The following is a 15,295-nucleotide window of genomic DNA, read 5'->3' as shown; positions in this document are numbered from 1 at the left end:
GTGGGGCCATCAAGGTACCCCTCTTTGGGAATGTTAAAAGTTTTGTGTTGATCGCTGTTGCTTGTGAATGTTTAGCTCTTTTTTGGATAATGGAAGTCAATAGGGAAAAAACCCTGACTACATCCATTCCGAAGGTGAACAACCCAGAGATGTAAAAGTTGGGACCCATATAGAAACAGCGCACCAGTAGGTCTCCAAATAGTAATGTATTACTTTAGCGATGTATATAACTATAAGTGTAAACATGTTTTAATTAATTGGTCTGCCTTTCATATTCAATTTCAGAATAGGCTACATTTGATTCCAGCAATGCATCTGTTTTCCTTTGTGTTCCTTTAAAGGTTGTGTCAGCCAGATGCCTGAAGTCCAACCCCCATGGAGGGGACAGGACCTCTGATGGCTGTGTGTCACGCTCGGCCTTTCTGTCCCGGGGCCTCTACGAATTCTCTTTTTTGCATTGGAAATTACCTTTCCTATGGAGATGACCCGGAAGTGCTTGGAGGAAACGTGGTTCGAATTCTAAAAATGCTTAGCAAAGGTGCCTCGATGCTTCCTTTAACCCTCCTTTAGCATAGGTTACTCCTGAGCTTGCTTTGCGAAAGGAAAGGAGATAGTGGTATCCCATAATCCTTTACGGCGGCAATATTTTAAACAACATGCCACCGTCGAAGTTTACCGACCCTACGCGAAAGAAAATACAATTGATAATAATGGATACCAATTCCATGAAATGAGGCATTTATATCCCGCTCATATGATTAGCAAGCCTACGCAAGGAAGGCAGCTAACCATGTCAGAGCGGCTGGCTGTGAAATGTGCACAGAATGTGGTGTAGACTATCAAGTTGGTAAGAAACAACTGATATTACCGTGACATCATTATATTTATAAAGACAAATGAAAATGGTTTTAGAACTGGTTATATAAATGATTCTTCAACATTCTCTTAAAACAGTCGGTATTATTAATGCATCTTATTACTAGAGGTAGAGAGTTCCATGCAACTGGTGCGTAGTTAGAGAATCTCCTGGCATCTACTTTCATCTTTGCCGTTCTGGATATCTTCAGCTTGAAGTTGTCACCTGGTATCTTCGATCTGGTGTTGCAAGTGTCTGATGCTACCTCCGTCTCAACGAGTTCTTTAAGGTAGCAAGATGCTTTACCATGAACTGTTTTGTGGGTCAGTAGACAGACCTTGAAAAAAATCCTCTGATCTATTGGGAGAATGTGGGATTTCTTGTAGAAGGGAACCAGGTCAGTAGTTCTGTCTTGGATGTTATAGATGAAACGTACCGCCCCATTTAGGATGGACTTTAGCTTCTTTAATCTGGTCTTGGGTAGGTTAATGTAAAGAGAGTTACAGTAATCTATCTTAGATATGACTAATTGCTTCACCATCATGAGTTTGATACCTTCATCAAGATAGCGACCAATGGTTCTCAGGTTCATCATTGTCCAGCTGCATTTCTTCTTCACACTGTTGATCTGTCTTTCCATGTTGAGGGATTCGTCGAACTTCACTCCAAGGCTCTTCCAGCTATCCCCTTTGCACTCAGTTGGTAGAATTGTCGTGCTTCCAAACTGCAGGCTGACATTGAGTTCACATTGTTTGAGGACATGACTCGTTTGAGCACCAACAGCTCGGTCTTTGATTCGTTGAGTTTCATGAAGTTGTTGACCATCCACACTTTTATCTCTGCAAGACATCTGTTGGTTCTGTCTCGAACATCTGTAAACTGAGATGCACGATTTGGATGAAACGAGATGTAAAGCTGAGAGTCATCTGCGTATAGTTGGATATCAAGTCCATATTTCCCTGCGATTTTCTGGGGGGCTTTGATGTAAAGAATGAAAAGAATCGGCCCCAGGAGTGATCCTAGGGGGACTCCAAACAAAAGCTCCAAGAAAGAAATCTTTACACAGAAATATCTCTTCTCAAGGTAGGACTTCATCCACTGCAGGGCGCTTCCGGTGACAGCATAGTCATTCAGTAGCTTTTCCAGCAATACTGTGTGGTCGATGGTGTCAAACGCTGCACTGAGGTCAAGCAGTACAACAATGACAACATTGCCAGCTCCAATCTCCCTGTTGATATTATCACACATTCTAACCAACAGTGTTTCACAGCTGTGATTAGGGCGGTATCCAGATTGGACCTCTGAGTAGAGACTATGTCTTGAGAGATGGACGTTGAGTTGGTTCAGCACAATTTTCTCAAGAATCTGCGAAATAGCAGAAAGGTTGGAGACTGGTTGATAATTGCTAAGGATGTCAACATCAGCATTGTCCTTCTTCAGAGTTGGTTTGATGACTGCTTTCTTCATGTCAGATGGAAAAGTTCCGGTCTTTAACGAGGAGTTGATGATGTGGAGTAGAACAGCTCTTTTCCACAGTCTTTAAGAAGAAATGTTGGGATTGGATCCAGGCAACAAAACTTGTTGGACATCTTAGAGAGTAAGTCTTTGAGTTCATCAGCTGTTATCTCAGAGAAACTGTAAAATCTGCAGTCTTCATCAAGAGTAGGGTCTTTGTTGAGGGGTTGGTCTTTGTCAGTAGCAAAAGAGGGTTCCTCAGCTGCTGTAGGAGTTATACTCTTCTCCTTCTCTATACCATCTTGGATGGTAGTAACTTTGTCCTCAAAGAAATCTTTGAAATCTTCAGAAAGTTTAACGGGATCTTTGTAGTTTGGAAGGTCTTGAGCATCATTTCCAAGCAAGTCTATTGAGCTTCTTGTAGAGTGTTTTAGTATCCCCTGAGGGGGATTTGCATTGTGGTTAGCACATCTCTTGACATACTCGAAACAAGTGAACTCATCCCTAGCTCTAACATACTCCGATCTTGCCACACGCTGTTTCAGTCCTGGCGACTGTATAACATGAGGCAACTCCGATCTTGCACGGTCTTCTTCTTCTTTGCTCTTCCTCCAAGTACGTTCAGCCACTCTTCTTTTGCGCCTGAGAATGCGGAGTTCCAAGTCCAACCAGGGCATCGGGTTCTTCTTTATCTTCTTCTTGATGAAAGGGCAGTGCTTATCCATTAGCTGAGTCAGCACAGTGTTGTAGAGAATGACAGCATCGTCTGCTGGCATGTCTTCAGGGAAGTCCGCTAATTTTGAGTTAATTAGTTCTTCTTTGAATTGTTCTGCATCAATAATTTTAAAATTTCTGTAGGTCATAAACTTGTCTTTAGGGATCTTTGGCTTAATATCAGCATCAAAGAGTACTAGGAAGTGGTCAGATTTGGTCCTTGAGGGGCAGATCTTAAACGAGCTCAGTTTCCTTCTGAGGGCTTTGTTGGTAACTACAAGGTCCAGAGTTCCACCTTGGTCATGGGTTGGCTCAAGTGGAACGTGCTGGTAGAGGTCGTGGTCTTCCAAGAGTTGGTAAAACTTCTTGGGGTAGTGTTCTTCGGGTCTTTCCATATGAAAGTTGAAATCTCCAGCGATGATAGGAGAACCAGGTTTCCCTGAGAGGTCTTTGAGATACTCATCAAATTCCTCTAGGAAAGCACACTCAGTGAAACAAGCTTTCTTGGTGTACGGAGTTCGATAGATGTTTACCAGTCTTACAGTATCTTGTTCAGAGTGCAAGAGTGACTCCATGACTTCAAAAGACTTGTACTTCGTGACTTTGCTGTTGGACTTTAACTGAACAGTATCCCGGTAAAGCATGGCTATTCCTCCACCACTCCTGTGTTTCCACGGGTCCGATATGACATCCCATCCATAGTCTTTGATTTCCATCAGCTTGGCCTTGTTCCCATCTCGAAGGAAGGTCTCTTGCACAAAACAAATGTCACAGTCAACATCTTGAAGATGTTCTAGGACTCCTACTGTCTTGTTGACTAGAGACCGGACATTAAATGTTGCGATCCTTAAACTCGTCCGAGGCGTGCTTTGGCCTCTTTGATCCTCTGTGTGTAGGAGTTTTTTGCCTGTTCACATCCGGCTGTCCTAGACATAATGGCTGCTCGCTCTCTTACAAACGAGGGACACAAATTGTCGGAGGCTGCTGAGTTCTTCTCGGAGTGATTTCTGCTCTTGCGACAGTTGGAGCACTTCATCTTCTTGATCTTGTTGTCTTTCTTGTTCATGCAGTCCCTTGAGGTGTGACTCCCTCCACAGTAGAAACATGTAGGGTCTTTGTCTTTGTCTTTACAGTACCTAGAGTTAGCCATGTGACCGAATTCTTGACAGTGATAGCACTGGATGACATGAAAACGGTCTGTAACATAGTGCTCACTGAGGTCAATGTTTACACCGTCTCCATTTCACCTTATTGACTCCCGGGTTTCCGCACTGACTTGGATTACAGCGTATCTCTGCTTGTCATCAAAGAACACAACCTTGATGGATTTCATATTCTCGTTCTTCTCCAGGAGCTTCTCTTCAAGGGTCTCTTTGCTGATTATGTCAGTTGGAATATCCCGGATAGTTAGTTTGGGATCCAACTTCTTTCTGTCTTCAGATTTCAAGGAAACCTTGTACTTCAAGGAGAGGGCTTCTTTGGCTTCATCCAGGTGAGCTTTTGAAGCGAAGTTGAGGATTGCAGTTCCCCCAGATACTGAGGCCTTCTTCACCGGAACCTTTTTTAGGGTTCCTTTGACGTCCCTTTTCATCGCAATCCAATCTACATCCGTGATAGGCGCTGGATCCTCTTGGTCTCCACTTACCCCATCAGCCATCCTTTCAACCATGAGAGTATGTCTGACAGGGAGCTGTTTGTCTTCTTTGGTCTCTTTAGGGTTGCCCTGTCCTGTAGTAGGCAATGTAGCCATAGTTGCTTTCAATAAATCAGGTATTACATCATGGAGCTGCGTCTTTATTATTTCTTCAAAGTTGGGGAAATCCTGTGGGACAGAACTTGTGACATCTTTAGTATCTGCAATAGTTGTACAAAGGTTCAGAGCTCTCATGGAGAAAGCAAACAAATCCTTGATAGCTGTGAACATGAGAGCTATGGAACTTGTGTTTTCCAGATCCTCCAGTTTCTCTGCTGTCTCAATAGTTTTCATATCTTTTGTCTTGAGGGATTTCCGGTTGATGTGGTCCAACTCATCTTTCATCTTTTTCCATTCTTCCATGGATACGCGACAGTCTGACACAAACCCGGAAGTGTTTACTTCCGGATAAAGATACGATTATCTTTATCAAGATCAGACTATCAAACCTCCGTTTCCTTTTTAATGGACCCACCAGCTATTCATCACTCTGTCCAGCCATGGCGAAGAATAGGAGATCGCTATCGGGACCAGATAACCGCCGCAGGTCCACAGGGACTGTACGCGAACAGCTGATCCTAGGAGGTGCGTTCCAGAAACATAATTATTTGAATATAAATGAATTCATTTATTGCTGGTTAGTAAGCACATAAATACACCATAAGAAAAGAGAATGCCAACTTCACATTTAAGAAAGATTACTGGGGGCAGTTAATTTCAACATCAACATAAGTTAAGCCTCTTTTTATCAACATGTGAATTGGAATTCAAGTGGCCTAAAATATTCCCTTTGGCCAAGTCCGACCGAAGTGATTCTCACTGTTGGCGATAACCTGATTGAAATCAATACGACAAGAACGCATGGATCAAAGACGGCTTGTTTTAGTCAATCTTCGGAAAATTGTAGTTTCACACTAGAGACGTTAGAGGTCGGTAATACCCGCTGTCGCGCAATGACGTCGGTTAGGAAGAGTGGAGGCTAATTCATTTTAAGCAGCTCTGTCTCTTCCTATGTTCGAAAGGAAGCACCTTTTCATCTCTCCTTGATCCAATGACGTTTTCCTCAAAGGTTATGGAAAGGAGGCATAAAGGTTAGGAGATTTGACTATTCGTAGAGGCCCCCAGTCTTCAGCCACATTCCCACCTCCTCAAAACCACTGACTGCCATTCCCTACCCGTCCACCGGATGCCTGCAGACATTTTCATCAGACTTCCTTATTCACCTAGTTATCTTTTCTCATTGGTCTCAAATTACTGAACATCACCGTGCTGCCTACTATGTCTACATTTGGTTCCTTTCCCTACTGCCTCCCGAACCAGCAATGACAGAATGAACGGACAAAGGAACCAGAAATCGTGCCTGATGTAGTTGGACTGATAACAAGCAAAATAGTGGGACAGATGTATGTGAATCAGGAGGCCTGATGAAAAGGTCTGAGGGCATCGGTTAGAAATGTCGGAAAAGGCAGTCAGTGGTTTTGAGGAAGTGGAAATGTAGCCTACGAGAGTCTGGTAGGACCAGGCTAGAAGAAACATGCAAGTGGAATAAAAGTAACCGAAAAATGAAAGGGGAAGCCATGTAAATAATATTTTTGCATTCCATTTAAACTTTTCAAATGTTTCAGTTAGTGGAAATAAATCACATAAAAGTATACTTATTCAAATAGAACACAACACTGGTTTAAAATCAAAATGTAATCAAAATCAAAATAGCCTCGAGGCAAAGCCCTATGGCGGATTGATCCAGTGTGGGGCCAACCCCTCTCAATGGGCAGTGCATCGGGGGCCAACCCCTCTCTGTGGGCAGTGCCTCGGGGGCCATGATGAGCTTAGTGAGTTGCGGTGGAGATGCAATCGAACTCTCATCAGACACATTTTACCTTTAGCCTTGTAGGCAAATTGCCTGTATCGACAGGCGGGAGTAACGCAGCTGTGCTGCCACTCTCCTCGGCATCATCGCATGTAATAACTCAGACACCGGAACAGGTAGTGTAGGTGTCAGGTAACACAGAGGTAAAGTCCACACTGCCCTCTAATGGACACGATGAGTAAGGTTGTGCAATAGTACAACACAACAACGGGACATATTATGAAAACAGCACTTTTCCTGGGATTTGGGGTGTTGTTGTGGGTAGATGGTGCTCCCACACGCATACAAACTTTGAAAAAAGTCTGTACATGATTTTTTGAGTGAGATACACATTTCTGGAAGCAGCCCGCCTCCAGCTACCAAACGAGCGAGTCAGTTTCGGCGCCCCCTCCTAGGAAGGGGGCACATTTGAATATTACCTCCCACTTCCCTACTCCCCTCCAATCAGAGCATCGCTAAGATTTTGTGGACCAGCGGACGAGCAGCTCCGGCGGGGGGAACTCTGCGCTAGTCCTGCAGCTAAGCTCCGGGTGTACAATCCCTGAGCCAAGCTCACCCCGCCGGAGCTGCCACCAAAGGGAAGTCGGGATGGGGGGGACATGGAATAGAAAGGGATTGTACTCCCGGAGCTGAGCTGCCGGACTGCCACCAAGCTACCCCAGCCGGAGCTGCTAGTCCGCTGGAGCTGCCACCTAGCTTCGGCGCCAGCTCAGCTCCCGGAGTACAATCCGAGGCGCACATAGCTTTTGGCCGTGATATTAGATCGATTATATAAATACCCGTATATAATATAATTATTATGTTATATTATATTATATTATATTATATAGATATAGGGCTCCAGGAGTCAGCAAACGGCAACAATCCCTTCTCCTCCATACTGTGGTTCAGTCTGAAAGCTCATTGGTCAATGGGCAGCAGCTCATTTGCATCAATGCTACAGACACTAGAAACAGCGCATTCTGAAGGGACCGAAACAGAGGGGAATAGCGGTAGACAATATATTTTTTTTCCTAAAAGCTATTTCCAGCAAACAGCTTCAAAAACATGTTTTCTGGAACTCAAAGACTATGTTTACTTGTTGGGAAAACACCATAATATGTCTCCTTTAACAGGCCAATCCCTCTCCATGGGCAGTGCATTGGGGCCAACCTCTTCTCCAAGGGCGGTGCATCGGAGGCCAACCCCTGTCCAAGGGCGGTGCATCGGGGCCAACGCCGGAGCCGTGGTAGGTGGAACGGGCCCACCGGGAGCCAACCCAACTTCATGGGCGGCCTGCCTGGTGGATCTCACCCTTAAACTTCTCATATCTCAAGGATTTTACCTACAAAATTAAACAATTAAACTGTTGTGTGTGTTGTGTATGTGTGTGTGTGTGTGTGTGTGTGTGTGTGTGTGTGTGTGTGTGTGTGTGTGTGTGTGTATGTATGTGCACACCGTGTAAGAATGCTTCTATATATTGCGTTTGTGTATGCGTGTTTGATTATGTGTTTGTTCCTTTGGCATTTAGAGTTTGCAGTGGTTCTTGTTTGCCCACAGTCAGCCGTTCATCGGGAGGACTGAATACTACAGCTACTTGATATTTATCTCCCCAATCGCCACCAGGAGAATGGTGCAATGCAAAACATTGGAGGGCAGCTTTCCCAATCAATAGGATACGTAAAGGTCTAGATTATCTGTTTTAAAAATAAACAACTTAGAAAGTAGAATGAAATGCTAACATTAGCCATGTGTTTGGAAAAACAAGAGGGACGTTTTGACGACGATTCAAAACCACACATAAAAAACATTGTGTTTTGCAAAGACTTGCAGTTTGGCAAGTCCGGTATTGTAATACTGATGGAAATATTATTTACTAATCATCATAACCCCCATCTCTTCATGTAACAAATATCTTAGAACACGGCAGCCAAAATGCTTCACAGCTCCCCCTTTGTTATTTTATTTACTTATTGTTATTTTCCTCCAGGTAAAAAGATAATGATATCATGTTGAATCACTGGTTCTGATCATATACAATGTGAATGAATTGAAAATGTGAATAAAACAGAAAACTAAATTCACTCAATAAAATGTACTTCTAAAGTTCAGCTTGTAGTTCATCCAGCCGGCCCTTATGTTATCCTAAAAACAGAGATCAATGACTGGAGACGTTAATGATTGACCCCACCACATGAGGACAATGACACGGCCATATGCTCGCCGATAAAAGACTCTTGCCGTTTTTACCGTCTCTCTTTCCACTGAGAGCACTGGGGGCTAGAGTCGGTGTGGTGCCGAGACAGCGCTACCGAAGCACAGCAAGTACGATTTAAAGAACCAACGTCATGAAGTCTGTGTTGACGTCTGTCCTGCTGGTGCTGCTGCTGGCGGCTGCTAGCGCCTCGCTTATTCCCAGCGCCGAGGCCCGGGTGACACCGCCGGCCGAGACCCGGTCCCGCTTCGCCGCGCTGGACGAGGTGCGCCTGCTGGCCAACGGCCTGCTCCAGCTCGGCCAGAGCCTGAGGGAGTTCGTCCACAAGACTCGGGGCCAGATGAACGACATCTTTCAGAAGATCAACATCTTCGACCGCTCCTTCTACCAGCTGTCAGTGCTGGCCAGCGAGATCAGGGACGAGGAGGAGGAGCTGAAGAAGACCACGTTGATACTGCAGGCCAACAACGAGGAGGTGAAGAGCCTCTCGCTTGAGATAAACTCTAAGGTGGAGGGCATCCTGGAGGAGCGCAGCCGGCTGCAGAGCAAGGTGGGCGGGTTGGAGGAGCAGCTGAGCAGCCTGTCCCAAGGGCTGGTGACAAGCCAACAGCTGGCCGAGATCGGCACCCTCAGGGTGAGTGACCCCGGGGTTACCGAAGGAGGGATGGGGCAAGGTACGGGTTGACATACGTATGTGGAAAGAAACACAGCCCACAAATCATGGGGATCACATTCATAGGTACTTTGGGGCAACGCGACCAGTCAGACTCTCTGTCGTTTGTAATCTGCTGTCGAAAAGGATTGCTGATGTGAAAAAAAACAAAAAAACATATCCGACCCTTACCCCAAAACCTAGCAGCTATAATAACAATCTTATTTTTAAACTTGAATATCAATGTCAGTCTCTGCATTATTAAAAAATAAATAAATAATTGTCCTCATGTACAACATGTTAAAGGTTATGAGTCCAGTAGGTGCACTTCCTAGTTCCTACAATAACAAATTGTACCAATGCATCAGGTTCAAGTGTTTTGTTCCTTGACTTTAATTGTAGCTTGTTCTCCCGCTAGGAGGTGATCCACAGCCAGGAGAAGAGTATCACTGAGCTTCTGAGGGCTGTCAGGGAGCAGAGCGACCAGCTCAACGACCAGAGGTTGCAGATCAACAGCCTGGAGAAGAAGGTAGGCTATCCCTAACATTTGGCTGAAAGGGAATTTGAGCACATTTGTTTTATCTTTTGGGAAAGTTCTTGCTAATTTGAACAATATATATATATATATATATATTATATATATATATATATAAATTATATATATCATTAGCTTTGTCTCAAGAGCAAAATATCTATAGGATTTGTGAAATTGTATGATTTGCATCAGTTCTAAAATATCACCAATGTTGAGGTCAAGACATGTTCCCATCCATGTGTACTATAAGGTCCTATCCAAAGTGTTCAAACGTTCATCCTGTCCAAAAGGCTGTTCTCGTCCTGACGGAGATCTCTTTAAGAAGATCTTTCAAAAAGCATTTGCATGTTTTATTTAAGATAAAAAGATTTCTATTTTTCTGTGATTCTCTTCCAGATCACAGGCAACTCACTGGCCCAGGAGACAGTGAAGACACCGGACAGTTTGACCCCTGAACCTCCAACCCTGACCCCGTATGAGGTCACAGACTTCAGGAACGGTCAGACTCCATTGTCCATTACTACATGGAGACACTTCTTATCTGACACAGGGCTCTCAAGTCTCACGCATTCGGCGTGAGACACACGCAATTCAACCCATGCACACACTCACACGCCACACTTCGTATTTCTCACGCAGGGGTCATGCACGGGGAGCCGGGGAGGGGGAGGGGGAGGGGGAGTGCAGTACGACCGTTTGATTGGCGTACTTACTGTCCAATGCCCCTCGGTGGTTCTGGGAATCATTGGCTGGAGTTTTTCGAGCTCTGCCCGTTCCACAGATGATTGACTTGTTTAATTTTCATGTCAGTACTTCTAACTCAGTGGCTGTAAGTGGGTTATGATAAGGATTTCAAGTAATTTTGCAAAAATGGCGAAAAAGAGAATTCCATACCCAACCTTTAAGTAGACCCTTCAGATTGGACGGTTTGACTTTAGAGTTACCGTCATGTTTTGTATTTATTTTTTTACCATTATTGTTTTATAGGGACAAACATTAACACATTTATCCTACAGGGGATTGATAAAGTTCTATCTATTGAACAGAAAGAAACACTAGGTCATACTTTACACACTTTACCACAGCATCGGCCTACTGAATGCCACAGATATATTTTTAAGCATTGGACTGAATGCCACATGAATATATAATAATGTTTTTGCACGTTTGCAACGTTTAAAAGTTCAGGGAAAAGTATATGCCTCTAATGGTGTTGCTTCGGCCAATATCCTTTTGAGGCAGTGTTGTTTCTGAATATTAGTGTTAAGGGCCAATAAGGCTTACTATCATACATTAGTCACCATGTCTGTGGACACATTTGTATGCAGTCACATATTAATATATCCCGCCGCCGCCGACAAAATCTCACTCTGAACTCAGTTCAAAACTTGAGAGCCCTGCAGACATTAATGTTATCATAATAAAATGTATAATATGCTTTCTAACAAATATTCAGGTATTCATACACCAACTTCTTCGTTGGTTGTGTCTTTCCAATAGACCTGCCCTCGGACTGCAGTGATTTGTTTGGCCGAGGCCGGCGAGTGAGCGGTGTTTACGCATTAAAACCAACCAACCTATCCAGACCTTTCATGGCCTTTTGTGACATGAGCAAAGGTATAATATCCCACAAAATAAAAATAATATGTAAAACTATATACAGAAATAGTCTTGTCTTCTGTGATGACGTCTACCCAATGGCTTCCATGTAATGATCTGCTATTATCTGGTATTTTCTCCTACAAGTTGGCGGAGTAACGGTTATTCAGAGAAGGATGGACGGGACAGTGAACTTTGATCAGACATGGCAGAAGTATGAGGATGGATTTGGAGATTTCCAAGGTAAGAGCGCACTGCTATCGTCAAATGAACACAATCAGGTACTTTGCCAATATAGATGAGTATGACCAAATATCCCTTCCTCCGAACCTACTTTCACAGGTGAGTTTTGGCTAGGCCTCAAGAAGATGCATGCTTTGGTTGCACGTGGCAACTCCATCCTCCGCATCGAAGTGGAGGACTGGAAAGCGCTTGGCAAGCGCTTCGTAGAGTACAACCTCCATCTTGGAGGAGCTGAGAGCTACTACAAGATCCACCTCAAACAGCCAATGGGAGACCTGCCCGACGCAATGACCAATCAGACAGGGATGATGTTCTCCACTAAGGACCAAGACAATGACAGCCACCAGGACTCTAGCTGTGCTGCTAGCTACACAGGTAGGGTAGCGGGCCAAACACATGGGCTCGGATTAAACCATCTACCCCGGATCCAATGAATCATTGAATAATAATATCTATAAATGTGGACCTTAATAAAATAGACACTTCTTGAACAGCAATTTAAAAACAATGTGAGAGCAGTCGTCCCAACCTTTTGAATGCTGTAGCCCAAGTATCAAGGAGATTATGGGCCAGGACCCACCAAATATTTAGTGAAGACAAATGAGCAATTTCCTATTACCATGTTGCACTGAATATGATATGATGATATTCTTATGATATAATTATTACATCTAGTGTGCAAAATGCAGATTGACAGAGCCTAAAATGCTAAATTTTGGGGCAGAGGAAGAATGTCATAAATTGGCTTTGTGGTGTCGTAGTATCTTCAAAAGACGACAGCAGGAAGAGTCAACAGAACTATGTTTACTGCGAATGATCAGCATCACCGTCTCCTCCCGTTGTACTTCTGCCCATCTTAAAGGTCCCATGACATGAAAATCTCAATTTATGAGGTTTTCTAACATAAATATGAGTTCCCCTAGCCTGCCTATGGTCCCCCAGTGGCTAAAACTTGCGTTTGGTGTAAAACGAGCACTAGCTGTTCTGCTCGCCTTTGAAAAAACGGAGGCTCAAGCGCGCTGATTTGGAAATCTGTGCTCATGACGTCATGAGGAATCTCAGCTCCTCCCCTTACTCTGCCTGGCCCGCCCAGAGACGTTGGCCCGCCAATGAGACTCGACCGTGCGAGCGCCACATGTGTGTGTGTGAATACACACACTGTAACGCAAGTGTTTCTTGTCGGTTCTTTGACGTGTCTTGTATTTCCACAACGAGACTGTCGTGGGGGTTATCTAAGCCATGGTTGAGAAGGAATTGGGGGAAAGGAACTTTGGTTTGACTCGCTGAAGTACATGAACTGCGACATGCCGCCGGTTGCCGCGAGGCACCATCGCCCGGCAGCGGGCAGCCGGCCGCAGGCAGCGCGCGGTTCAGTCGACTTCAGGTTGATGTGAAAGTGGAAGAAACAGAGACGTCGCAGAACCCGACAAAGTCGTTTGTGATTCATAATATCGTCTGGAGGCGCACACAATATGTTATATGATATAGATATCTATGTATTATATGATATTATTTAGATATAGAGCTCCAGGACTGTAACGCAAGTGTTGTACACTTCCTTGTTATTTGGATAACCGTTCTGCTGTTGGTGTGATGGCGCTCTCGTATCTGGTATTTCTACAACGAGACTCGTATTGGGGGTTATCTCAGCCAAGGTTGAGAATGAATTGGGGGGAAGGAACTTTGGCTTTGACTCCCTCAAGAACATGAACCACGACAAGGAGGAGAAAGGGATCTGTGCCGGGCAGCGCTTATGCACCTCCGCCTCCGGCGGTGGTCCCTCAGCGGGGCTCAAGCGGGAGACATTCGCCGCCAACAATCCCTTTCTCCTCCATGTCGTGGTTCATGTTCTTGAGGGAGTCAAAGCCAAAGTTCCTTCCCCCCAATTCATTCTCAACCTTGGCTGAGATAACCCCCAATACGAGTCTCGTTGTAGAAATACCAGATACGAGAGTCCGACGTGTTTATGCGCCATCACACCAACAGCAGAACGGTTATCCAAATAACAAGGAAGTGTACAACACTCTACGAACTTTCTGTGAGCAGCTGGATGGTGTGAACACAACGATCGATTTTCGACTGTGCGCGCATGCACTGTGTAATTGAGCTGCGCTGCTATATATCTTTTTTTTATCAATGTAGCGAGTTGCGAGTCTAGTCCAGGCTGAGGTTTTTTTTTCCAGCACCCCCTGCTGAGAATACGTTTCCGCGGCTATGATTATAAATATAAACAAGCCAGCGATTTCCACTTCCACAGATTCGTTCGTTGCTCCCCCTACTGTTCTGGCGGAGAATCCCCTTGCAACACGCGCAATCCTTAAGGAACCTTACGGGAACCGTAAATCAAAACTTGTCTAAAACAAGTCCCTTGTGTAAATTACGTGCTTGCGTCTCTGCGTCTAAAACTACCCTAAATAGGCCTTTAGATAACCCCCACGACAGTCTCGTTGTGGAAATACAAGACACGTCAAAGAACCGACAAGAAACACTTGCGTTACAGTGTGTGTATTCACACACACACACACACACACACACACACACACACACACACACACACACACACACACACACACACACACACATGTGGCGCTCGCACGGTCGAGTCTCATTGGCGGGCCAACGTCTCTGGGCGGGCCAGGCAGAGTAAGGGGAGGAGCTGAGATTCCTCATGACGTCATGAGCACAGATTTCCAAATCAGCGCGCTTGAGCCTCCGTTTTTTCAAAGGCGAGAACAGCTAGTGCTCGTTTTACACCAAACGCAAGTTTTAGCCACTGGGGGACCATAGGCACGCTAGGGGAACTCATATTTATGTTAGAAAACCTCATAAATTGAGATTTTCATGTCATGGGACCTTTAAAAAAGACGTTTAACTGAAAAGTGTTTCAATCAACCCGGCTTGCACAACGCTTCAATATTGTCGGCAGAGCACCCCTCCTTATTCACACTGGATATTCGCACACTGCTTACAGCCTATGGGTTACATGCTGCCATTCAGACATGCTGCCATGCTGTGTTCAACCAAAATGTAGCCATTTCAGTATTATTTATCTGTAATTTATTTGATTTGAATTCCAAATTTTGGTTGGGATGATGTATGAAATAACCCATTTCATCAATTGACGACTGCATTTTACAAGTGTGTTACGAGCGCGGGGCGTGCACTTATTTAACATGCCCTGGGAACGTATAAATATTGTATGAAACTTAAAACTGGACCATTTATTCGTTAGAGTTGGATTTCAACTCAATGCAGGACCACTATTGGGGTGGATTGGACGAACATTGTAACGAAATTAATTGTTTGGAGTGCCGCGGCAGAACGCATCAAGGAATAGGCGCAGTTAACTTCATATCGGCCCATAGGCAATGCGCTTTACAAAGGAGAAAGGGGAGAATATAGCCCGCCCCAGACCCACCCCTTTCCACACAAATTCTCGATAAATTCTCAATAAAAATAAACCAACAGTTTTTGCCCATAAGGG

At 44.6% G+C, this 15,295-nt stretch overlaps 1 protein-coding gene across 1 annotated transcript in view; it reads left to right on the top strand.

Moving 5' to 3' along the window:
* The first annotated feature begins 8,799 nt into the window (after positions 1 to 8,799).
* LOC132463520 (angiopoietin-related protein 3-like) overlaps positions 8,800 to 15,295 on the top strand; it is an 8,156-nt gene continuing 1,660 nt past the window's right edge. The window contains exons 1-6 of the mRNA XM_060059763.1: positions 8,800 to 9,416; positions 9,853 to 9,963; positions 10,366 to 10,468; positions 11,470 to 11,586; positions 11,716 to 11,811; positions 11,911 to 12,186. Coding sequence (XP_059915746.1) covers positions 8,916 to 9,416; positions 9,853 to 9,963; positions 10,366 to 10,468; positions 11,470 to 11,586; positions 11,716 to 11,811; positions 11,911 to 12,186 — 1,204 coding nt within the window. The 5' untranslated portion in view covers positions 8,800 to 8,915. The remainder of the gene's footprint in view (positions 9,417 to 9,852; positions 9,964 to 10,365; positions 10,469 to 11,469; positions 11,587 to 11,715; positions 11,812 to 11,910; positions 12,187 to 15,295) is intronic.

The sequence above is a fragment of the Gadus macrocephalus genome, chromosome 8 (genome assembly GCF_031168955.1).
Source record: "Gadus macrocephalus chromosome 8, ASM3116895v1".
Taxonomy (NCBI): domain Eukaryota; kingdom Metazoa; phylum Chordata; class Actinopteri; order Gadiformes; family Gadidae; genus Gadus; species Gadus macrocephalus.
This window is presented reverse-complemented; position numbering and strand designations above follow the sequence as displayed.